Here is a 24,563-nt window from a genome sequence, read left to right on the forward strand (position 1 = left end):
CCTTCCCTTCCCAAACCTTCCCAAACCTTCCCTTCCCAAACCTTCCCAAACCTTCCCAAACCTTCCCTTCCCAAACCTTCCCAAACCTTCCCTTTTTTTCCTAATGTAGCTGATGTACCTCGAAGAAATGCACTTATAATGTGACCAAAAAGGAATTCTCTGGTCAGGGTGATCCCTGACTCGTGGGGGTTTGTTCCAATGCTATGATCAGACAGACTGAGCTTGGGGACCTTCCAGCTACAAGAGAGGAGGAGCCAGAGAGATGCAGATCTGCTGAGTAAAACCCCTCATCCTTCAGAGCCATATTTCAGAGCAGGTCTGTGCTTTGTGTGTGCCCATATCTCCACTTACAGCTCCCTGACTGCTCTTTGGAAACACAGTTTTATTAAGGTGCTCTACTCTTATCTCTTTTTTTCCCTGGCATCTCACTGCCTCTATTGTTTAAAATGTAACACATTTTATTCCAAAGTATGTGTAACTTATTAATTTCAGATATGCTCAGATACCAAGAGTGTGCAGTCTATAAAAGGCATGTCCTCATATTCATCTGAAACCAGGAAACCAGAAATAGAGCCAGTTCAAATATAGGTGCTGAGAACAACCTGAGGTTTGAATTAGGAGGTATAATAGGAATTAAGACTTTAAAAGTGCCTGGCAAAGTGTCTGTGCTTGGAGGGAGCTGTAGATAAGAGTTTGTAAAGTAGATTTGGGACAGAGGGGCAGTTTGGTGAGTGTGTCAGTGGAAGGTAGGGATTTAAAAATGCTGACTTGAGAAGGGAGAACAAGCAAGGCTTTCTGCCTCAGGAATGAGCATTCCCTGGGGGTCTCGGTGTCCCAAGGTGCTGGGGAGGCCCAGAGGACACAGAACACAGGTCATGAGGCTTTTGTGATGAGTGAGACAGGCAAAGTTACTGTGGTGTTAGAAGAGGAGTGAGGGCAGTAATGGGAATGTTCTGGCTGGGGATGAAGTGCTTCAGACTGCTGGCACTGGAGGAACCTCTCAGAGTTTGTGCTGTCCCATCTTCCAGGGCAGGGGTTCATCCTGGGAACAGTTAGTGCTGTGCACCCACAGGGTACCAGAAATATCCTCTATCTGTTCCACTACAGGCCTGAGGGAGAAATAGGACATTCTGACTGAGGGGAGCAAAAAATGATCAAAGGCTGCACGGGAAGAGTTGAGGAACTCTGAGGAGTTCCCTGTGGCAGGAGGTGGGATGACCCTCATCCCTTCACTGTGGGTCCAGAGAGAGGGCACAGCTTGGATGCTGAGCTTGGAGACCCCTCTCCCTTTCCTTCTCGGGATTTCCTGACCTGCCTGAAGCTCAGAGTCCTGGATGAGGGGCCAAGGCTCACCCAGCCTGGGGGTGTCCAGCTGTGTCCTGTTCCCCAGAGCTTTGACCTCCTGAGTGTTCCCAGCTGCTCTGTGGAGACTGAGCACAACGAGCCCCAGGCTGAGCTCTGGGTGGTCCTTGGCAGCCCCAGTGACCTGCAGGGAGATGTTTTGCCTCCATCAGGCTCCAAATCCCCCAGAGTGGCTTCACCAGCTGCAGCTGTGGTCAGGCAGTGCAGGGCTGGCACCAGGCACAGTCTGAGCAGTGCAGAAGGAAGGCGAGCAGGAGAAGGTAAATGTGTGACCCCCCTTCATCTGAACCCACAAACCACAGCACTTCCTCTGCCATCACCCATGCTGCTTATCTGTCCCTCAGAGGTTTAATCCCTGTGTAGGCTCTGATCCCTGCCCAGTGCACATGGAATATCTCACTTGGGAATGGCACTCACAGCGGGCCAGGTGCTCCCTTCCCATCCCTGCCCCTTTGGATGAGGGCCTGGAGTGCCAGGACAAGGGGAATGGCTTTAAGCTGAAGGAAGACAGGGTTAGATGGGATATTGGGAAGAAATCCTTTCCTGTGAGGGTGGTGAGGCCCTGGCACAGGTTGCCCAGAGAAGCTGTGGCTGCCCCATCCCTGCAAGTGTCCAAGGCCAGGTTGGACGGGGCTTGGGGCGACCTGGGCTGGTGGAAGGTGTCCCTGCCCATGGCAGGGGGTGGAACTGCATGGGCTTTAAGGTCCCTCCCAACCCAAACCATTCCATGATCCCATGATTCTACAATTCTCTGATCCCTGCCCTCTGAAAGCAAAGCAGGGAGTGAGGCAGGTCCTGGTAGCACTTTGGCAGTTCCCAGCCCCCTTTTGTGTCTCGTGGGACATCCTGACACAGACTCTGCCATGGGATTCCAAATCTACCTGCTGCTGGAACATCCCCCCTGGCTTGTGGGGCAGAGTGGTAGGAAATGTTGAGCAAAATGACTGGGGCCCATGTTCCAATGGTTTTTCCTGCCTCTTCTGAGGTCTCTGGGCTCCCCTGCCCCTCTCCCACAGTGCAGATGTGATGGTGACAGACGTGTGGAAATACTTCTCTGTTTCTCTGCAATTCCTGCAGCTACAAACAAACCTTCTGGCACATCTTGAACTTCAAGGCCTGTTTCTCCAGATCCCTTGAGAGCCCTTTGACACTCTCCACATGCCAGCAGTAACCTGGAGCCTGGTAGCACATGAGGGGTTGGCACAGCCACAGAGAGCACGTGTTGGAGCCACTGGAGCACGTCCAGCTCCTCGTCACACACCTCCCTCCTCTGCCAGAGCACTGCCATGGTCATGCTGGTGACAGTGTTCCCCCCTCAGGTGTGACTGAGGGTTTCTACAGAGCAAGTGGAAACAAACCCAAGAGCTGCTGTTGGATTTTCTAAACAAGCCTCTCTGGGAGCAGCCTCTGGCTGCTTTTTCATCTGCAGATAAAATGGAAGTACCTTAGAATATTTAGGTAGAACGGCACCAGAGATGCTGGACTGGGGATGGCAGTCCCAGCACACGGAATTTTTACCATTTTCAAAGCCTTTTTTTGGCACCAATATTTCCAAAGAAAGCCATGGAATGACTATGTATATCTTGAACTTGGGGAAGGAGAGAGGTAAACAGGACTGGAACATGGATCAAATAGACTGACAAGGAAGTTTGATGGAAATGTACTGGACACAGAGTGGGAGAAGGAGACCCAATGCCCATCTCTGCCCTGGGCTGTGGGCTGAGTTGTGAGCACTCTGCACAGCTGAGGTGACTCAGAGCACACAGGAAGGGAGCTCAGATCTGTGGCATCCTCAGGATGACCCAGGCACTGTGGAGGAGAGTCAGAAATGGGACCTGCTCAGTCTGTCCTTGCACAAACAAACAAACTCCGGATTATCCTCATGGCTTGACGGTGTCTGGGTTCTCCCTCAGTTGCTCATGCAGGAAGGAGTAAAATCCCTCCTTCAGGAGGATGCTGAGGTACCTGTGCTGAGGGCTTGGTCAGACTTTAGGACAATCTTACCCAGAAAGCCTTCCATTCCAGACATCTGGAATCTGGGAACAGCACTGATGAAGCTGAGACTTGGGAATAGTGACCTTTCTTTCCATGAATCGTACAGCAAATATTGAGCAGCATTTGAAAGGAAGAGAGAGAACATAATGAGGGTTAACCTGAGCTCCCAGGGTTCCCTTTGCTCATCCTGCAGCATGTGGACAGGCCAGAACTCGAGAGACAATCCCCAGCAGCAGCCCCGTGTCTGCACAAGTGCCAGGTCAGACAGATTGGCCAGCAGAAATCCAGCAGTGTCCATCCCTTCTCTGTGGTTTGCAGGGAACAGGGTCCTGGTGGTGGAGCTGGGATTTGTGGTCCCTTTTGGTCCATCAGTTGCAGTGGGAATAGGAGCCCCTGCCAGGCTGTGTTGCTGCCCAGGAGAGAAGCCCACCCTGATGGGGTTTGCTCACCCAGCTTTCCCAGGCATAGGTTTGTTCCAGCACACAGGGAGTGCCAGCAGATATTCCTTCCTTCTTTCCAAAACAGGCAGCACAGACCAGACAGAGTCACTCTGGTACCTCCAGCTGACTTTGCTGCTCAGTCTCCTTTGGTGCTGCCTTGGGAGCAGGAGCACAGCCCACATCACACTCCAGGAAAGTCCAGAGGAGCTTCATCTTAACCACAGCTGATTTCTGCACCACCCATCACAGGGATTGACTCCAAGAGAGCTGGATCTCTCTGGCACATCCAGCTGGAGGATCCCCACCTGATAAATTCACATCCCTGTGTTTATCAGATCCCCTGGGACAGAAGCCTCCAGCCCTCAGGATGGATATGAACCATCCACTGAGGAACAGAGAGGAGGCACAAAAAATGGTGCCTTTGAGCTGTTCTTCAGCACTCCCTAGACAAGGAATCACCCACAGGAGGAGCAGGAGCCACTGAGAAGTTTCTCTTTTCCTACTCCAGTCAAGAAAAGGTTAATTCACACTGGAGCAGGCTGCAAAGGGTTTTCTGGGGAGGATTTGTCCTGCTAGGCAAGATGAGACTAAAGTTTAGCTTGTTTAGCCCAGAAAAGGAAGACTGGGAGCCGTGGGATCATCCTGCACCCCAGAGGGGAAAATTATGTGTAAAGTAAAGGACAACACCGGCACAAAGACATGAAGTTGTGTCATGGAGAGATTTAGTGCAGGAGTTTCCCCAAGAATCACCCAGTTTGTGCACCCTGGGACAGGCACAGGAGCTCTGTACCAGGAGGACTGAGCACTTCCCAAAGGAAAACTCTGTCCCAGTGCTGGGACAAGGCTGGGAAGATGGTTCCCTTTTCCTCACTTGGCAACACTCTTTGGAGCCCAGCAGGGCCAGTGTTCCTGTAATAAACCTGTACAAGCAGCCCAGAGTTCCTGATGGGGAGTAGAATAAATAAAGGACAATTTCCCAGAGGAGGTGGATTATTTGTGTCTTTATAACTCTGTTCTGAAAGCACAAGTAATATCCCTCAAGAAGGAGCTGCTGTGCTCTGAGTCCATCAGCTCCCAGCTGCTCAGCCTTTGCCACAGTTGTGGCTGTTCACATCCCTGTTCTGCAGGAATTCTTTCCTCACAGTTGTGGCTGTTCACATCCCTGTTCTGCAGGAATTCTTTCCTCACAGTTGTGGCTGTTCACATCCCTGTTCTGCAGGAATTCTTTCCTCACAGTTGTGGTTGTTCACATCCCTGATCTGCAGGAATTCTTTCCTCACAGTTGTGGCTGTTCACATCCCTGATCTGCAGGAATTCTTTCCTCACAGTTGTGGCTGTTCACATCCCTGATCTGAAGGAATTCTTTGCCTCAGAAATAAAGCAGATCAGGCCATTACATTCCTCTCCTGTATTCCCACTGGTTTCCTTGCAAAGGTACTTCCCATGCCTCAAATTTCAACCCTCCAGACCTCTCCAAAGAGGGGGGGAAATTCATTCCAGTGCACAGGGGGAGGGCAGCCCTCCAGCCCATGTGACCCCATGACTTACCAGGCTCACAACACCTTTGGACGGTCACATGTTGGTCATATAGACGGAATTCTTCTCATCTTACCTCTAGCAGCTAAAAATGGGGCTTTTAGTCTAATTGGTCACATGGCTCTCCAGGGTAAGGGTGAATGGGTATCTTTGCAGTGGTTCAGCTCATCCTAAATCAAGTAAGTTTGGGTTCATAAAATCCTGGATGACCAATTAGAATTGGTGTACAAGGTCTGCAGCTAAAACCAGGGATTTGGGTAGAGTTTAAAATGACATCCCCAAAACTACAGCTGACAGAGGCAATTTCCCCTGTTCCTTCCCTTTCTCTCAGTGCATCTTCCCTGGTGCCAGCACAGGCACTGCTGTGCCCACACAATGAGCCAGAACAGACAATTCCAGCTGAATCCAAAGCCTGGGAACCCAAATCTCTTCAGCAGTTCTCCTCATGGATGCTGTGGTGGCCAAGATGGTCAGGTGGGCAAGAGGCCAGTGGCCCCTGGGCTGTGCCAGCCCTGGTGTGTCACAGCCCCAGGGCAGGGACTGTCCCTGTGCTGGCACTGCTGGGGCACCTCCAGTGCTGGGGCAGCTCTGGGCCCCTCAGACAAGAGAGACATTGAGGGGCTGGAGTGTGTGCAGGGAAGGGAATGGAGCTGGGAAGGGGCTGGAGCAGCAGGAGCAGCTGAGGGTGCTGAGGGGGCTCAGCCTGGAGCAAAGGAGGCTCAGGGGGGACCTTCTGGCTCTGCAACCCCCTGACAGGAGGGGGGAGCTGGGGGTGGTCGGGCTCTGCTCCCAGGGAACAAGGGACAGGAGGAGAGAGAACGGCCTCCAGCTGTGCCAGGGGAGGGTCAGGTTGGACATCAGGAGGAATTTCTCCCTGGAAAGGGTGGTCAGGCATTGGCAGGGGTTGCCCAGGGAGGTTTGGAGTCCCCACCCCTGGAGGTGTCCAAGGAAGGCCTGGCCGTGGCACTGAGTGCTCTGGGCTGGGGGACAAGGTGGGGATTGGGCACAGGGGGGACTCCATGGGCTGGGAGGGCTTTTCCAACCTCAGTGATTCTGGGATTCTGGGATTCTGTCCTGGCCTGGGGACAGGCACAGTGGGGAGCTGCAAAGGGCAGAGGAGGGGTGATGTGACTGTTTGAGCAGCATTTCTCCCTAAAACCAATGTGAACTCCAGCCTGAGTTCAATCCCACCCACCCTGCAGGCACAACACGGGGCATCTCAGTTTAAATGACAGCACAGAACCACTACCCCAGATCTGTAATTGGTGTCACATCCTGAGATTTGTGTCCCAAAGCACCAGAGCTCCAGCCAGCACAGCCTGCGTTCATCTTGCCTGTATTAATCCCTGCTCTGCCACAGGAATTCCTTGTCTTTGAGGATTCTTGGGTGTTCTAATGTAGGTCTTCACTGAGAGAGAAAAAAAATGACAGCAGGATCACTGGTTGCTGTGTGCAAGGAGGAGAATTTGTGTTGGGAGCCAGAAAGCTGCAGCAACCCAGAGAGTGGGGCTCAGGAAGGTGACAAGGGCAGAACACAAGGCTGAGGTTTCTGTGTGTGCAAATGTCAACAGGAGACACTCTCAGAGGAGGGAGGACTCTTCAAATACACCCTCACTCTTTTTGGTACAAACAGGGAACCCCTCTGCTCTGGAGCCAGGCTGGGAGAACTGGGGGGGTTCATCTGGAGGAGGCTCCAGGGAGAACTTAGAGCCCCTTCCAGGGCATAAAGGGGCTCCAGAAGAGCTGGAGAGGGACTTGGAACAAGGGATAGAGGGACAGGACAAGGGGGAATGGTTCCCACTGCCAGAAGGCAGGGTTAGATGGGATATTGGGAAGAACTTCTTCCCTGTGAGGGTGGGGAGGCCCTGGCACAGGTTGCCCAGAGAAGCTGTGGCTGCCCCATCCCTGCAAGTGTCCAAGGCCAGGTTGGATGAAGCTTGGAGGAACCTGGGCTGGTGGAAGGTGTCCCTGCCCATGACAGGGGGTGGCACTGTGCATTTTTTAATGTCCCTTCCAACCCAGCCCACGCTGTGACTCTGACCTGTGGTCCAGGCACTGCAGCCCAGCCGTGTGTCTGGGCTCACCCAGAGCTCACCCAGCCCTGCTCCCAACAGGCTCTGTGGCACCAGGGGCTGGGGGAGGGTGCCCAGGGAGCACATACTTTCTCTCTCAGGCCCTTTCCTTAACAAAGATGACGGTGTGGGTGTGGCTGGAGGCAGATTTGTTTGTAAGGATTTTAACATGCCTGGATTTCTGTGCCCCCCACACCTCAAGCCAGCTCCTGATGCCCTGCCAGGGCTTTGTGCAGAGTTACAACCCAAAGGGTGCTAAAACATTTCCACCCAGGGAAACAAGTTCAAAAGAAACCCAGGCTTCTACTTTGCATGTGTGTAAGACAGAGCTGAGCCCTTTGATGGGCTCCTCTGATGCCCAGGAGCTGTGAATGTTCAAGGCATCAACACCAAATAAAGGCTGCAGAAAACAACAGAAAACTCCATCATCAGCACTGGGAGGGATGATTTCTTCCTGGTAAAGATTGACAGGAAAACAAAGCATAACTCTCACTTTCTAAATAGGATGAGGCCAATACAGACATTTATTTTATGATGAACAGCCCCAGCCAGGTAGTATTTTACTACCTGGGGGTAGGCAAATAGACTCCAGCCGTTTTTGGCAAACAGGCTGCAGCTTTTCAGAAGAGAACACATTTCCCAGGTTATTTTCACCCTCGTGCTGCCTAGAGTCATGGGGTGAGAGCAAAGCAAAAATCAGGACAAACTGGTCAAGCCTTTGAGCTGCAGGGTTTGTCTTAGCTAGAAATACCGGTTACTTTATTTTATTTTTTTTGTCACCACGGAAACAGAAGCAGAAATGACAAATGCTTTCAATTTGTCCACGTTTTGTTCCTATGGTAAAAAACAAAGAATATATGTTTTTCAGTTCCAAGCTGTCTGATTGCCTTTCCAAAGTGAGTGTGGAAATGCTGTCAGAGGGCTGAAGGCACAGCTGGGGTTCCTTAGATGTACCTGGTCACTTTGGATCACTGTCTTATGATGGAATCATGGGATCATGGAATGGTTTGGGTTGGGAGGGACCTTAAAACTCATCTCATTCCACCCCCTGCCATGGGCAGGGACACCTTCCACCAGCCCAGGTTGCTCCAACCTGGCCTTGGACACTTGCAGAGATGGGGCAGCCACAGCTTCTCTGGGCAACCTGTGCCAGGGCCTCCCCACCCTCACAGGGAAGAGTTTATTTCTGTGTTTTTCTTTTGAGGGGAAAAATAGACACTTTCCTTCTCTTTTGAATTGCAAAGTTAATCTAGAAGGAAGGCAATTGAGGAGCTCTGACCTGCCAGGACTTCCCTCAGTTTAGAGCCACGTCTCTGGAGATCATGTTGAGCTGGGCCCATAAATCCTGCTGAGATGTCTCTGGATGTGTCTCTTTGATTATCCTGTTGCTATTTGTCAAATGCAAAGGACCGTGTAAAAAAATCATTTTCAGCCTTCAGAACTACTATACTTTCCCTCTGCTTTTGATGTCTGAGGAGAAAATAGCCCTGTGAAGCAACTTGATTTCTTCAGAGCTATTAACAAGTCTTTCAGGGTCCCAGGGTGACATAACAGGTCTGCTCTGACTCATTCCATTTAAGAGTGTCTCCTTCCAGACAGAAATAGCTCAGTGTGCAGCCATAAAAAACGTGAATCAATTAATGTCTTTTATTAACTGGAAATGCTGATAAATCTCCTTAATTGGGGAATGCAAATTACTGGCTCCTGTTCCTTCTCATTCTCTTTGTATCTGGCTCCTGCTTTAATTGATCTTTTTGAATGTTGACTCCAGGTTCCTGTGGCTATTTTTGCAGCTGTGTCTCAGGCGTTTTGGGTTGCAGAAAGATGTGTCAGAGAGGCACTGGATCACACTCCAGGAGATCATTAACTTGTTTGGGGGAATAAGGAATCTACAAATTACCTTGGCCAGGGAGCAGCGAGTTAAAGAGGAGCGTGGGCTGGGCTGGGAGGGTGAGGCAGAGGTGGAGCCTGTGGGTGGTACACCGGGAGCTCAAAGAAATGCAGCCTGTGCACACCATCAGTGGTATGTACATTAAAAATGGGGCTCACTAGTCCTGGCTTAACCCTGGCTGAGCCTCTCCCTGGCCGTGCTCTTGTCAGTCAGAAACCAGCCCGTGTTTCTGAAGAACTGAAGGAAGAAGTTTCAGAAGTTTCAGAAGTTTCTTCCCCTCTCTGGCCCTGCTCCTGTAGGTGTGACCTGCTGTCCCCAGGGGTCCCCAGCCTGGCACATCCCCCCTGCCCCAGCTCCAGAGCTGCCTCCCTGGGTCCTGAGGAATCCTGCAGCTCCAGCTTGGGTGGGGTGGGAATGCACTGTTGTATTTTGGCTTTATCTTTGTGGTTTAATATATATCTTATAATATTTAAAGGCCTGAAAATATCCTAGTTAGGATCCATAATGGTCTTAAGTTGAAAAAGGGCAGGGTTATATTAGATATGAGGAAGAAATTCTTCCCTGTGAGGGTGGGGAGGCCCTGGCACAGGTTGCCCAGAGAAGCTGTGGCTGCCCCATCCCTGGAAGTGTCCAAGGCCAGGTTGGACAGGGCTTGGAGCAACCTGGGCTGGTGGAAGGTGTCCCTGACCCTGGCAGGGAGTGGGACTGGATGTTTTGTAAGGTCCCTTCCAACCCAAACCGTGCTGTGATTCCATCATTCTGATACTATTTCCATTGCACCTTCTAAAGCAGGAGTTAAACACCACCAGGAAGCCTCAGCCAGGAGGTTTTAGCATCCCTTCTTTTCACTGAGATTTCACCAAGGACTGGCCACACACACACAGATAAGTCTCAGTCCAAAAACCTGCTCACTGCTATTTTTGAAAGGCAAAAAATCACCTTCTCTCTCTAATCTCCACCTGCAAATAGGTCCATGAGTCAGAATGCACCCTGAGAAGCAGCCAGGAAGGCTTTAAATAATAGGATTCACTTAGTTAAAGCATCTAATCAGCCCTGAAAATGAAAGATTAGTGAAAACAAAAGCGTTGTTCTCTGGGGATGAGCCAGGGGAATGGGAGGGAGTTGGTTCCTCAGGCAGAGTGGGGGTGCAAAGGCTTTGCTTTTCCTCCTGTGCTGCCCTGAAAGGCTCCACCAGCCCCGCGGTGGGACTGGAGCCACAAACACTTCTGAGTGACTGCAGAAATCCCCCCCTGCAGCAGAAACCCCCCTGCAGCGGTGCTTCCTCTGAACCTGCTCTTTGGGGGGCTCAAAAAGGGGCTGCAGAGGAAACTCTGCCAGGGTTCATGTCTGGAATGAAACTTCAACCCCCAAAGGGTGACTCGGTGTAATTGTTTTAAACCCACTGCAAACAGACCCCCCTGGGCTGTGCACATGGTGGCCGAAGGGGAAGTTCTGGGCAGAAGAATATTTAGAGAAGTTTTATTTTACTCCTTAAAGAAAAAATAAAACCCGAACTTACTGTGCATTAAAAAGTAATGTTAGTCATGGAAATTGGTTTTAATTAAAACCAAAAACTTGAACCTAGTCATTGCTAACCAGCTTTAATTGGATTTTTGCTCTGATCTGCTCTTTCAAACTTGAGTTTTAGTCTGGTAACACTTTTAAATGATGGATATGAATTACTTCAGTCTTCATTTACTGCCTATCCATGCTAAAGACGTGACTGCAGCCGCTGATCTGTGCTGACACTCAGGGAAAAATCAGATTTATTTCCTTTTCTTAAGTGTGTGAACCTTGAGGACAGTTTGGTGCTGCACAGCTGAGGTAGAAGGAGGAAAGGAGGAGGAAGGAAGTGGATGCTGCTGACAATTTATATACGAACCTGGTATTGAACTTCTCCTGCACCTTGGTGGCTGGAACTTTCTTCTGGATGGTTTGATTGCCCCTGTTATAGGCAGGGAACCAGCCATGGAGAAATAGGGCTTTTTACACACAGCTATGGAGCTCCGTGGGACTGGGATCCACCTTGACTTTCATGTGCTGGCACTGGGTGAACCCAAACAACAGAGATATTGTGGAGCAGGGGAAAATATCAGTGGATGGTATTTTATTTATTTATTTATTTATTTACTTTTATTATCCTCACCTTTAAGCTCATGATTCAGTTTGCCAAAACAAGAACTCCAGCATCCTTTTTTACTTAGGAGCCCTATGATTATACTCAAAGATCCCAATTGTTTTTATTGTTGCTGTTGTTATTGTCATTGAGTTTATCATCATTATCAACATTATCATCATATTACCAACAGGATAAGGAACCTGTCCCTTTGGTAAGGGCAGGTGGTGAGATGTTAATTCAGAAAGTGGCATTTGTTTGATAAGACTGTTCCTTGGGGGAAAGAAACAACAGTCCTACTTGTATTTAGTCAGCAGAGCTGGAGATCAGCCACCTCATGTGTCCACAGAGCTGGTTAAGGAGGATTCCACCCCTCCTCCAGCTCTGGGGAACAGCCCTGGAGAACAGCAAGGTGCAGGAAATAATTTGAGAGAGGGATGAACAGTTGTCCTGGCAGTGGTGGTCTGGAAAGGCTGATTTAATCCTCGCTTCATTATTAGAGCAGGAATTACAAACAGCAGTGGGCATGAAGCCAGAATTTACAGTGAAAATGGTGGAAATTTCATGTTTTTAAAGAAGGTACAAAATAGCCTTAGAGGACAAAGAAAGATCTTCAAAGTTGCACCCACTAGAGACATGTTCTGCTGGTAAAATGCTGGACCTGTGGCACAAAGATGTGTAGATTGGGGCCTTTCCCTCCACTATAAAACCCCACCAGCCACATGTGTGGGATCAGGATCAGACCCCTCTGTCTTGATTTCAGCTGAAAGTGCCTCAATATTCCAGCCCTGTGAAATCCTTCAAACCACTAATTCAGATTGTCCTGGAGGCAAGAGCTGACTGGGCAGGAGCAGAAACTGGGCAAAGCCTGCAATCCCAGATAATGACACACTGCAGGAGCTCAGGGAAAAGAAGGGGCTGGAAAAAAGTGCTAAAAAAGGCCAGTGTTCGCTCCCCTCTCTTTTCACTCTCCCAATAACCATCCCAGGAGTGCAGGCCATGAGTTCATTGCATCCACACCAAAAGCTGGGCGCAAAAATTTGGCCTCATCCCTGGGGCAAAGACTCAGCAGGTCTCGTTTCTTGTCACACTTTGGAGGCTCCTGTCAAATCTTGATTTCTCTTTCCTGGAGGAGCTCTGGAGTGGCTGGATAAGGTCCTTGGCCAGGATGGAGAGAGGCAGGTCCTACCACAGAGCAGAGCTGAGCCTTGGAGCACTGTCCTCACAAGTGCAGGGCTCTGAGGGTGCCTCAAACATTTCAGGTGTTAAAGCTGCTGAACCATCTCTGCCTTCACAGCCTTCACAGAATCTCCATAGCTGGAAGAGACCTTTGAGACCATCAAGTCCAACCATCAACCAACAGCATCACAATCACCCTGAACCCCATCCCCAAGCTCATCTTGAATATTTCCAGAGATGATGACTCCACCATGGCCTTTAGTGAGGCAGGAACTGGTCAACTGGTGACACCAGTCACGTGTGGATTTAGTTGTGCTGGTACAGAGAAGGCCACCCTGACACTGCCAGGTGTCTTCACCTCAGTCTGTGCAGCACTACCCAGGAGCCCAGCAGACTTCAGGACACTTCTAGTTTTTGTGGCAGGGAATGAGCTTGTCATGTGGGCAGGAGCTGAGAAAGCAGGTTGGAACGGCTGCTCTCTGTCAGCAGGACTCCTGCAGGTGCCACCAACCTGCCACACTCACTCCTGTGCTACAGGGGGAAATTCAGTGGAAATTTCACTCAAGACAAGTCTGCAAAGCCTTCTTCTGATCCCAAGGGAGACAATCCAGGATATTCTCAGTGTCAGTGTCAGAGAGATGGAGATCAGGAGAGAGTCACATGAGAAAACATCCCACGTTATCCTGCCCAAAGAGGGTGGTAGAAAACCACTTCTGTCAGCACTGGTTCAGTGCAGATAAATCACTGGTTCAGTGCTGACAGAAATCTGAGACCCCTCTGCATCTTACAGAGTTTTGCAAGAGATCTCAAGAGCTTCAGTGGCTCTCTGAAAAGCTCATGGAAAAAACACAGCTTCCAGAACTCCTGGAGAATCAATCAGTGCCCTTGAAGGGCAAAGGAATACCAATAGGACTCAGGCTGTCTGTCTTCCATTGCTTTGATCCCTGTTCAGGAGTATCCCAGTGTGTGGAGAGGGCATCCAGCTCTTTAATGACCACAGATTAGGCCCTGTGGCTCACAGGGGGAGGTTGGACATCACTGATATCATTACAGAGCTCAAAGCCCAACAGCAGCTTCCAAACTGGAGTTGCTCTCTCATTAGTGTGGCTGAGTGATGATACTACATGTGTGCTGGGATTATTGAACACCAAATGTCATATTTACATAACATATAGATGATACAGGCAAATGCAACCAGGAAATACATTAAATAAGGCAAGAAATATTTGGGTTGGAAAACAGGAAAGTCAAGGATTGCTGCTGGTTGCTGGAGGCAAAGCAGAGTAGAAGCATTTTGAAAGATTCCTGTTGTTTGGATCCTGGGATACCACTGGCACTCAGGGTGTTTAAATCCCCCAGACACCACTGGAATTACTGATGTTTAAGCTAAATTGATACAGCTGCATTACTGGGGCTGCCCTGTTTTACTGGAGGGGAGAGGAACTGTGCAGCACTGATGTTGTAACTTTGGGATTTGCTTTCAAGAATAAATATTGAGTGCAAAATCCCTTTTAGGAAGTATCACTTGTCCCAGGAGAGCAAAGATGATCCATCCTGGGTGCTACTGTTACCCCAATATCTTATCAACAATATCAGATCAACAAACCTGCTGTCCCTATAAATCATGTGAGGTCAGATATTAAACAGCCAAGTCAGAAAGGCTCCCATGAAAATTACCAGTGGTGGAGCAGCTCTTCCAGCTAATAAAGCCTCTTGGAGTGGTGATGGAGTTGTCGTGTCCCAACAGCAGCTTCAGCTCATTAGGAAGTTGATTTATCACCAGAGCAAAGGGTCTAAATCAGCCCTGTCTGGCGGGGACTGCCAGGACCCCTCTGTGGGGGGGCTGGAGGAGCAATGAGGAGCTGCAGCAGAACCACACATGACACAGCAGCTCCAGCTGGAATTATGGATCTCCTCCTCCTCCACAGGGCTTTGGCTAATTGGCACAAACGAGAGCTGAGGATGACATTAACACTTCCAGGAGATGGATCACAGAGATGTTCCACTCTAGAGGTTTCCCAGCTCAATGTCATGCAGCCACGTGATGTCTCCAAAGCTGTAGGGATGGAAATCCAAGCTGAGCCATGCAGGGGCTGCAATGCTCTGCTCTGGGCTGGAGCAGGACAGGCAGGGCCTGGCAGCAACCCTGTGTTCAGGGAAGTTTGGGAGGAAACAGAGTGGAAGCAGGACCTTGTGGCTGGGCAGTGGTACAGAGGGGGCAGCTGTGCCCAGGGCAGGGTCCTTTGGGAGACAAAGGTCTGAGAATCACAGAATCACAGAATCATAAAACACAGAATGGTTTGGGTTGGAAGGGACCTTAGAGATAATCTCATTCCACCCCCTCCACACCTTCCACCAGCCCAGGTTGCTCCAAGCCCCATCCAACCTGGCCTTGGACACTTCCAGGGATGGGGCAGCCACAGCTTCTCTGGGCAACCTGTGCCAGGGCCTCCCCACCCTCACAGGGGAGAAGTTCAGCCTAATATCCAATCTAATCTACTCTCCTTCAGTTTAATGCCATTCCCCCATGTCCCCTTTGTCTCTCACCCCTTTCTTCCAGCAGTGCCACAAGCCAACAGCTGCTCCCACACCCCCTGGATCAAACACTGAAAGAAAAAAGAAGCCCTTTCCCCACCCCTACATGCCCATCAGCGTTTGCCCCAGTGTCTGAGCCAGTTGTGTCCAGCAGCAGAGCCCAGTTCACTCACCTGAGGCTCCGGGAGATGTGGGTGAGAAAGTCCACCTTGTCTTTGGTACCCTCTGCATGAAACACTGCAGAGGTGGCCTTGATTTTTGGACAGATAGGTGCAACACACCCCGAGATTCAGGCACTGTCAAAGCAATCAGCATGTCCCTGTGCTGTGGGAGAGTCTTCTCCCTTATCTCAGCTTCAGGAACATCAAATACCTGGGCTTAAAAGCAGTAAGTACAGATGGCTTAAAACACTTCAATTTTTAGGACATTTGGTGAAACTCTGCATGTGGCTGCATTTTCAGAGCACGGCTGAAAACTCCACTGGGTGCTTTATAGTTACTCAGGAGCTGTCTAAGTTTGACTTTAATTGCATTTGATGTCTAAATCAACACTTTTTCTGCTAATATTATCATTCAAAAGGAGCGTTTTATCCTTTTGGTTCCCATGTCCTTCTCACAGTCCCTCCCAATGGATGGGAATGTTCCACCATCCCACCGAGTTTGATCCTATTTACCTTCCTATCTTCATTTTCTTTCTTGTCTCTGTCTGAGCTCTATTTTTCCTGCCCTGTCTCTTGTGCCATTATTATCCAACTTCTCAGCCCTTCCTTTTCCCCCCTTCCTCACCTTTCGCTCTTACTTCTGTCCTTTTAATTCAAGTCTGACCCCTCCTAGGTTCCTTATCTCTCTATTTTTTGGGTGACCAGTTTCAATTTTTGTGTCCAGGATAGTCAGAGCAGCTTCTCTCAGACCTGGTGCCACAGACCTGGAGCCAACATCCTTCCTGTGTCCACATCCCCAGAACAGCCTGGTCATGGAGGAGCTTGAGGGACACAGAGCATCCCTAGGACAGGTTAGAACTCAGGGAATCTGCTGAAAAACTTTAAGGAATTTTATTGAGCAACTCATGGATGTTCAGAATTTTTGCAGTTTGGGATAAGACTAAATGTGGAAGAAAATGAGATATCTTGTCCCCCTGAGGGCCCTTCCAGACCTCAAACCCTGCTTCAAAACAACTAAGTAAAGTTAATAAAATCCAGGGAAATCTTTTCCTTGCTATTTCTTTCTTAGAAAAGGATAAAACTTTTTTTTTCCTGAAAATTAGAAAAGAAAAAGAAAAGAAATCTACCTTGACAGACACATCCAGCAGGGAAGAGTTCAGGCTGATTAATTCAGTTTTTAAAGTCATTATCACCTAGAAGCAGGTTTTCACAAGAGTAGCTGCCAGACAAACTGATATTTGGGTTTTGTTATTTAAACTGGCCTTAATGATTACTGGAATCTCCTCTCCAAGAATTCCCCCCCAGCACAAGGGGAAGCATAAGGCAGCAGGAAATGTTTTCACAGGTATTTTGAGCCCTGAGTTGAGTCCTGCACTGCAGCACTGCCCTGATTGCTCTGATTGCTGCAAATGGCACTGGAATTCTGCATTTTTCCAGATGTAGCAGATATAGATGTAAACACTTACTAGTTGCATGGATTTTTGCCTTTCAGTACCTGAAGGAAGCCTGCAGGAAAGATGGAGAGGGACTATTTGGAAGGGCTGGAGGGACATTACAAGGGGGGATGGCTTCCTACTGCCAGAGGGCAGGGTTAGATGGGATATTGGGGAGAAATTGTTCCCTGTGAGGATGGGGAGGCCCTAGAACAGGTTGCCCAGAGAAGCTGTGGCTGCCCCATCCCTAGAAGTGTCCAAGGCCAGATTGGAGCAACCTGGGATAGTGGAAGGTGTCCCTACCTGTGGCAGGGATGGAATGAGATGGGCTTTAATTTCCCTTCCAGTCCAAACCAATCTGTGATTCTCTCTGACAGCAGGATTTGGTTTTGGCCCTGGCTGTTGTCTGTGGCTGGGGTTGATCACCTGAGTATCACAGAATCCCAGAGTCTGCTCAGTTGGAAGGACCCACATGGATCGAGTTCAACCCCCAGCCCTGCACAGGCCCATCCCCAAGAGCCACCCCCTGTGCCCCAGAGGATCAGCCAAACCCTCCCGGAGCTCTGGCAGCCTTGGGGCTGTGCCCACTGCCCTGGGGAGCCTGGGCAGTGCCCAACCAGCCTCTGGGGGAAGAACCTTTGGCTGAGATCCAACCTGAGCCTGCCCTGACACAGCTCCAGCCATTCCCTGGCTGCTGTCCCTGGTCCCCCCAGAGCAGAGCTCAGTCCCTGCCCCTCCTCTGCCCCTGCCCAGGAAGGTGGAACTGCACTGAGGTCTCCCCTCAGTCTCCTCTTCTCCAGCTGAACACACCAAGTGCCCTCAGTGTCCTCACATGCCTTCAAATCAAGGCCCTTCCCCATTTTCCTTGGTCTGGGTGCCTTCATCCCCATTTGAGATCTTATTTGACAATTTTCTTTAGGTTGGCAGAGACAAGCTCATTAAACCTGGATTCTTGTCCTTGGAGCAAGTTTCACTCCCTGAGGGTTTGCATTCTTGAGCTCCTGCTCAAGTAGCCTGAATCATGATCTCATCAGAGACAATAAGATGCTGAAGAGGGTTCTTAAGTGCTTAGTTTAAGCTCCTGTCAGGGAATCTGTCCCCTAACATAACTAACACATTCTCCAGTTCCAGAGACATCATTCAATTTAGCCTCACAGTTACTCTTGGTCTATATTAATTTGGGGTGAGACCAATTCAGCAATGAGGGAAAATATATTTATGTCAAAATTATAGGATTGCAAAGCAGGTTGAGAGTAATTAACAATCCTGCTTAGAGACATCTATTATTCACTTGTACACATGTGTACACATACACACACATACAAAAAACAGTGTTCTGAAGGAAAACACAAAGAAAGAACTTAGGGCATAAAACCACTGAAAAAGGAATAAGTTCAGCACAAAAAATTTCCACTTTTTCTCTGAAAATATAATTTGCATTAAAAATGTGTGGCTTTCATCTAAGTCTCAATTTTCTCTTAGAGGAAAAATTGCCAATCCCTAGTATTCCCTGGATCAGAAATTAGTTGATTTCCCAGGCTACCAGAGCAGCCCATCTTACAGAGCCCCATCAGAAACTCTTGGTTTATCCTGATTCCATGGAAGAATAAACCAGCATAATTCCAGTCAGTTTAACTGTTGACGGTCTTCAAAGAAATGCTGAGGGGCTTTGATGCTTTGAGTTGAAGTCAGAAGAGTTCACTTGAGGCAAAAGCAGGCGAGGGGAACAGGCTGAGGCTGATCCCTGCTGTACACCCTCAGTGCAGGGACTGGGTGGTGAGTGATGGGTGATGGGTGACTTAACGAGGGACCCAGGCCCGAATTAAACTCCTGCCTGCTCTGGGGACAACAAATGTCTTATTGGCAGCAAGAGCAACAGCCCAGCTGATTTCTGTCCCACTCCCTGCTCAGTGACCCATCACTGACCCCTGGGAGGCACATCTGGGCCGGGCCCAGCTCGGGCTCCTCAGCACAGCAGGGACAGGGAGCTCCTGGATGGTGACTCCTACAGAGATGCCCAAGGGATGGAGCAGCTCTGGGAGCAGCAAAGGCTGAGGGAGCTGGGGCTGTTCAGCCTCCAGAGCAGACCCTGAGAGGGGCCCTCCCCAGGGTGTGTCAGGGGCTGCAGGGAGGGGGCAGAGGATGGACCAGGCTCTGCTCAGGGGGGCCCAGCAATGGCACAGCAGGAACGGGCAGGAACTGATGCCCAGGAAGCTCCACCTGGACAGGAGGAAGAACTTCTTTGCTGGGCAGTGACCCAGCCCTGAACAGGCTGCACAGGGAGGGGCTGGAGTCTCCTCACTGGAATATTCCAGAACCCTCTGGCCACAATCCTGTGCCATGTGCTCTGGGATGGCCCTGCTGAGCAGGGAGGGGGACCAGTGACCCACTGTGGGCCCCCCCAGCCCGACCCATTTGGGATTCTGGGATTCTGTGAAGGCAGTGAAAAGTTTTGCAGGACAATAACCAGAAATAAAGAGTTTTAGGGGAATAATCCAGTTATTTGGGTTCAGGAGTCCAAACTTTCTTCCCACACTGGCAGAGTCTCCAGGTCTGGCCTGGACCATCCAGCTCCATCAGGCTCCACTCCCTGGTTGGAAGCTCCTGTTCTGTGGGAAGTGGCACTAACCTGCCTCAGGACAGCCTGGTTATGTCTGGGATTCCAGGGGCCTCTTTGAAATCAGCCACAAAGAGGGAATTGCAGGTATGTGAAAAGCTGCAGTTTGTAGTGACAGTGAGAGAAAGATTCTCCTCCCTCAGGGACGATGGCACAGATATCTGACCTTCCCATAAGTAGAACTTCTTCCCTGTGCAGTGACCCAGCCCTGAACAGGCTGCACAGAGAGGATGTGGAGTCTCCTCACTGGGGATATTCCAGACCCCTCTGGACACAATCCTGTGCCACGTGCTCTGGGATGGCCCTGCTGGAGCAGGGAGTGGGACCAGTGACCCACTGTGGTCCCTTCCAGCCTGACCCATTCTGGGTTTCAGTTGCTCTGTGGATAAAAACAATTTAAAATTTGGCCCCAAAGGTAACTCTTTCAAAGAAATCTGCACGTCATGATCCAAATGTAACATCTTTGATGCTGTTCCACCAGTCATATCCCTCCAGGGACAGTGGCACTTGGCAGAGAAGCACCTTTGGGCTTTTGGGCAGATTATTCCACCTCCAGCCACTCCCATTTTGTCCACAAAGGTGCAAGTGCTAAAGCAGAAATTTGGAGGGTCTGAATAAGTGGATGCCCTGTGTCCACCCTCGCACAGTTCCCTGCACCCACCTCACTGATTTCTCTTGCAGGGAGGGTGAGGAGTCCCAAGGCAGCTCCAGAGTGCTGTGGGTCACCAGGCAGAGTCTTCTGGATCACTTTTGTGATCTCCAGTTGTACAGGAGAATCCCTGTTCAGCTAAACACCCTAACCAACATCAACAGGAGCAAAGCTGTGGCTGCTCTGACTTGTTCAGGAGGACATTCCCACCTGGCACTCCTCTGTTTCCAGTAGCTAAGCACAGTTCAGCAGCTCAGAGCCTCTTCAGGAGGGGTGATATCTCAGGAGACCTCCCATCCCTGTGGCCTGTGTTGGTGCCATCACTGTGGGTGGCACGGGAGGTGTGTCACAAAGCCACTCTCGGTTCCAAACTCCCCAGCTGGGCCAGGTTTAGTGCTGTACCAACAGTGGGGCCCAGTGTCAGCTGACTTCTGATCTATAATAGATACAAAGTGCAGCTGAGGGCTCACACTGGCCTCAGAGGATGTTATCCGCCTCCATCCTACAGCCTGAGAGACATTTTCCAACAGAAAGCAGGGATTGGGATTGCTCAGTACTTGTCTAAGGAAGAATTCCCCATCTCTGGAAGTGTCCAAGGCCAGGTTGGACATGGCTTGGAGCAACCTGGGATCATGGAAGGTGTCCCTGCCCATGGCAGGGGGTGGAACTGGATGAGCTTTAATGTCCCTTCCAGCCCAAACCACGCTGGATTCCATGATTCATTTGTAATTTTTATTATTGTTGGCACATGAACTTCAGTGGGATTTACTGAACACAATTAAGATCAGGGGTTTCTTGTGTTTGTGTTTCACAGCTTCAGGAAAAATAAGTTGCTTCCCAAAGTGCTGAGAATTTCCATGGAGATGACAAAGAAAGTGTCATTACAGCCAATTTAAACAGGACAGTTTATATGGCCATGAAGTCATTCATGTAGTTTAAGTTCAGGGACACCATCCAGGATGGCATGAATTGGCCTTTAAAGTGCCCATTTCCCTTCACTACAACCAAAAAATCTGAAATTATTGATTTATATGGGACTCCTCAGGATCAGAGAGGTGACTGGGGCAGAGAAGTTACCCCCAGACTCTTCCACCCCAGACACCATTGTGTGACCTCCTCAGTTCCTGTCTTAACACCAAGCCAGCTGAGACTTTTATAGCCACACTGCACCAAGGGGGAGCCTCCACGGCCACCACCTCCTCCCCAGGGCTCCTCTAAGGTGGGGAACGTGACCTGTTCAGTTTGGGCGTGTTTCCCTCTGCCCAGGTCTGCTGAACCCCCTCAGATAATTACAGCCAACACCAGGGCTGTAATTATGGCTGTTATCACATTACCAGGGTTACTTCTTGTTCCAGCATATCATTTTTGTCTTATTATTATGCTATTTCTGTTTTGACCATTATTCAGATAACAAAGCCAGATGCTCTGCCTTGCTCCAGAGCTCCCTTGTGCTGGATGCTGTCACAGCCCCTGTGAGAAGCCAGCCCTCACCCTGGAGCACTTAAAAACCTAATTAGAGCAGACACACCAGCGTCATCTTCATCTACCAGAGCTTCAGGAGCAAACCCTCCCTGTTCAGGATATTCAAGGTCACTTTGCCAGACTTCCTGAAGAATTGGTAGAAGTCTCAATATTCTTAGTGCCACCAGCTCTAGAAACAACCTTATTTCAGTGTCACCTTCTGAACCACACACCGGGACCCAGGCAGGTATTTATTTACCCTGACTCACTTCTTCCTGTACATCCCACACATCATCTCCCTGAGACGTGTCCTTTCACATACAAACAGGTTTTAAAAAACCCAGGCTGTAAAACAAATGGCTTAAGAAGAAAACATTGAGAAGAAGAGACATTGAGGGGCTGGAGCGTGTGCAGGGAAGGGAACTGAGCTGGGGAAGGGGCTGGAGCAGCAGGAGCAGCTGAGGGAGCTGGGGGGGCTCAGCCTGGAGCAAAGGAGGCTCAGGGGGGACCTTCTGGCTCTGCAACCCCCTGACAGGAGGGGGGAGCTGGGGGGGGTCAGGCTCTGCTCCCAGGGAACAAGGGACAGGAGGAGAGGGAACAGCCTCCAGCTGGGCCAGGGGAGGGTCAGGTTGGACATAGGGAAAAGTTTTGCAGGGAAGGACTTGTCAAGAACTAGAACAGGCCATGGAAGTCCATGGAAGTGGTGGAGTCACCATCCCTGGAAGTGCTCAAAAAATGTAGATATGACACTTGAGAACATGGGTTAGTGGTGACCACGGTGGTGGTTCTGATGGTTGGACTTGATGACCTCAAAGGTCTTTTCTAACCTTCATGATGCTGTGATTCCAAACTGCTGCTGAAAAGGAAAGGCTGTTCCTGGCATTCCAGTTCCTGGGAAGAGGTTGGGTGTCACGGAACTGGGACAATACCAGCACAAGGACACAGGGCTGGCCAGAACCATCCACCCATCCCTCCTGCTCCAGGGATCCATGCACTTGGATGCAAACTCAGGCACAGGAGCAGCAGCACTGCTGGCCATGTCCTACCTCCAACCATTCCTCCTTCCCCTTCCCAGCACAGCCATTCCCATCCCCAGGAGCTTTAACATTTCTCTGCAATTGGCTCTCCAGCCCAGCCCCAGCCTGGCTTCTCTGTTGGATTTCTCTGCACGTCCATTTAATAACTCCAGTGTGCTTAAACTCCCAGAATTAGAGCCTCCATTGATTTTTCTGTTTCCCATCTTTTCCAAAAGGTGAATGTTTAAAATGATCTGTGAGCCAAGAGCTCAGTGCTCATTTCTGCCTCCTCTGAAGCTTTTCTCTGTGGCTGGAAAGCTGTGGACGTTGCTAATATAAAAATAAGGCTCCTGCAAACAGCCCCAGTTTCATTAAGAGGTCGTCATAAAAGTTGTTCCAAACCTTGCTCCAGTAAATTGGGGAGAGCAGGGACTGCTCAGGCTGCTGCTTCCTGAACTGGGCTCAGAGAAGCAAACCTCCAGAAAGGGTTTGTGGGTTTGTTTCACATCAGTATTAAATTCTGACACGTTAACACTGCTCAAACAGCAGCTGGGAGAGACTGGAATTACCTCCAAAAGCACCACATGTGAGTGCAGGCCCTGCAGTGCCAGGTCCTGATGGGAGCTGTGGGAGGGGAGTGTCAGGTGTGATGTCACAGCTCAGCTTTGGGGACAACAGATTCTGGTAATGTTGATATTGGAATTATAGAATGGGTTGGGTTGGGAGGGACCTTGAAGATCATCTCTTCCTGCTGAAGTCAACAATAAAGTTACTACTGGTTTTAGTAAGAGCAGAATTAGGCTGAATTCTTAACCATCTACTTCTCAATCTGGATCCCTTTGGAGGAGATCCAAGCATATGGAGCCTCCTTTTACAGTCTAATACAACATAGATGGAATTGTTGTTCCCTGAAATCCAGATACATTCTCAAAATCTGCCACTTCCCATTAGGGTGCTGCAGAAGCCCTGGGAGAATGACGACAGTTTTATCCAAAAGGTTAAGCAAAACATAACGAATGGAAAATATTGGCTGTGACAGAGCTGAAACAGAGATTTTGAAGTTTTAAAAAACACCCAAATATTTAAGGCTTTTTAAATGAACTTGACACATTTTGTGAATCTGGTACCTGAACACTGAAATGCACTTTTTCAATTTGAAGGCAAGCAGCCTGTTCAAAGTATTCTACAAACGTTTTTAAAGTCTCGCTCACTGGGTCTGAAACAAGCTCCTTCAAAATCCAAATATGACAAATCCTGCTGTCCTGTAGCTCCCTTCCTTCTTTTCCTTTCCCAGGCAGGATGGGGATTAGCTGCTCCTGGACAGGTGTAGCCACACATCAGCTTCCAAGAGACATTCCTTTCTAAGCTCCTGGCTCTCCCTGTGCTGGGGGAGGTCATTTCCCCTCCCAGCAGTTGCTGAGGTAACAGTGGCTTTTTTTAGATATTACATCTTACTCATTTCTAAGCTGCTTCTTGCTAAGAAGGCACTTCATGCAATCTAATTTTTCCATATTCCAGGAAAAAAGCAGGTTGGAGATCTTGATCTGAAGGCAGGAGACAGACTGACACTTGTTTTTACTGGGCAGTCGGAGGAGGAAGGTTCATTCCTCCTGCTGCAGGACCATTATTTCAACAATCTAATTTTTAACTGATGAAAATTGAAATGTCTCTGCCATGTGAAAGCCCCAATTTTTCTTTTATATGTAAAACACGTGTCTGAGCTGCAGAGGTGGTGCTGAGAGCTCTGAACCTGCTCTGGGGAACGTGGGGGTTGTTCAAACGTGCCAGGCAAGGGCTGCAGGTCACTGGGTCAGAACTCACCTGGAATTTCTTTGACTTTTCCCGCTGAAGATCCCTCAGAAAAGCAGGTTGTTTAATTTTGTCCTTCCTTCAGATGCAGGTCTGGCCCAGGCTGCTGCCATTGTCTGTCTTACCTGGGTGCAAACAGATCCTTGGGAACCAGCACAAGGAGGACACTGGGGAGCTCAGGGGTGTGTTCAGCCTCTCCCAGAGTGGCCAGTGCCTCCTCCCAGGGCCTGGCAATAGGGAGCAGTGAAGAAGAAGAAGAAGAAGAAGAAGAAGAAGAAGAAGAAGAAGAAGA

The 24,563-nt window shown here is 49.6% G+C and overlaps 1 protein-coding gene across 1 annotated transcript in view; it reads left to right on the forward strand.

The window, feature by feature from the left end:
* Nucleotides 1–16,808, forward strand: part of LOC113958324 (protein shisa-6-like) — a 101,884-nt gene extending 85,076 nt beyond the window's left edge. The window contains exon 4 of the mRNA XM_027666476.1: nucleotides 16,087–16,808. Coding sequence (XP_027522277.1) covers nucleotides 16,087–16,112 — 26 coding nt within the window. The 3' untranslated portion in view covers nucleotides 16,113–16,808. The remainder of the gene's footprint in view (nucleotides 1–16,086) is intronic.
* The last annotated feature ends 7,755 nt before the right edge of the window (nucleotides 16,809–24,563 follow it).

Source organism: Corapipo altera, unplaced genomic scaffold (assembly GCF_003945725.1).
Source record: "Corapipo altera isolate COAL_440 unplaced genomic scaffold, ASM394572v1 103, whole genome shotgun sequence".
NCBI lineage: Eukaryota > Metazoa > Chordata > Aves > Passeriformes > Pipridae > Corapipo > Corapipo altera.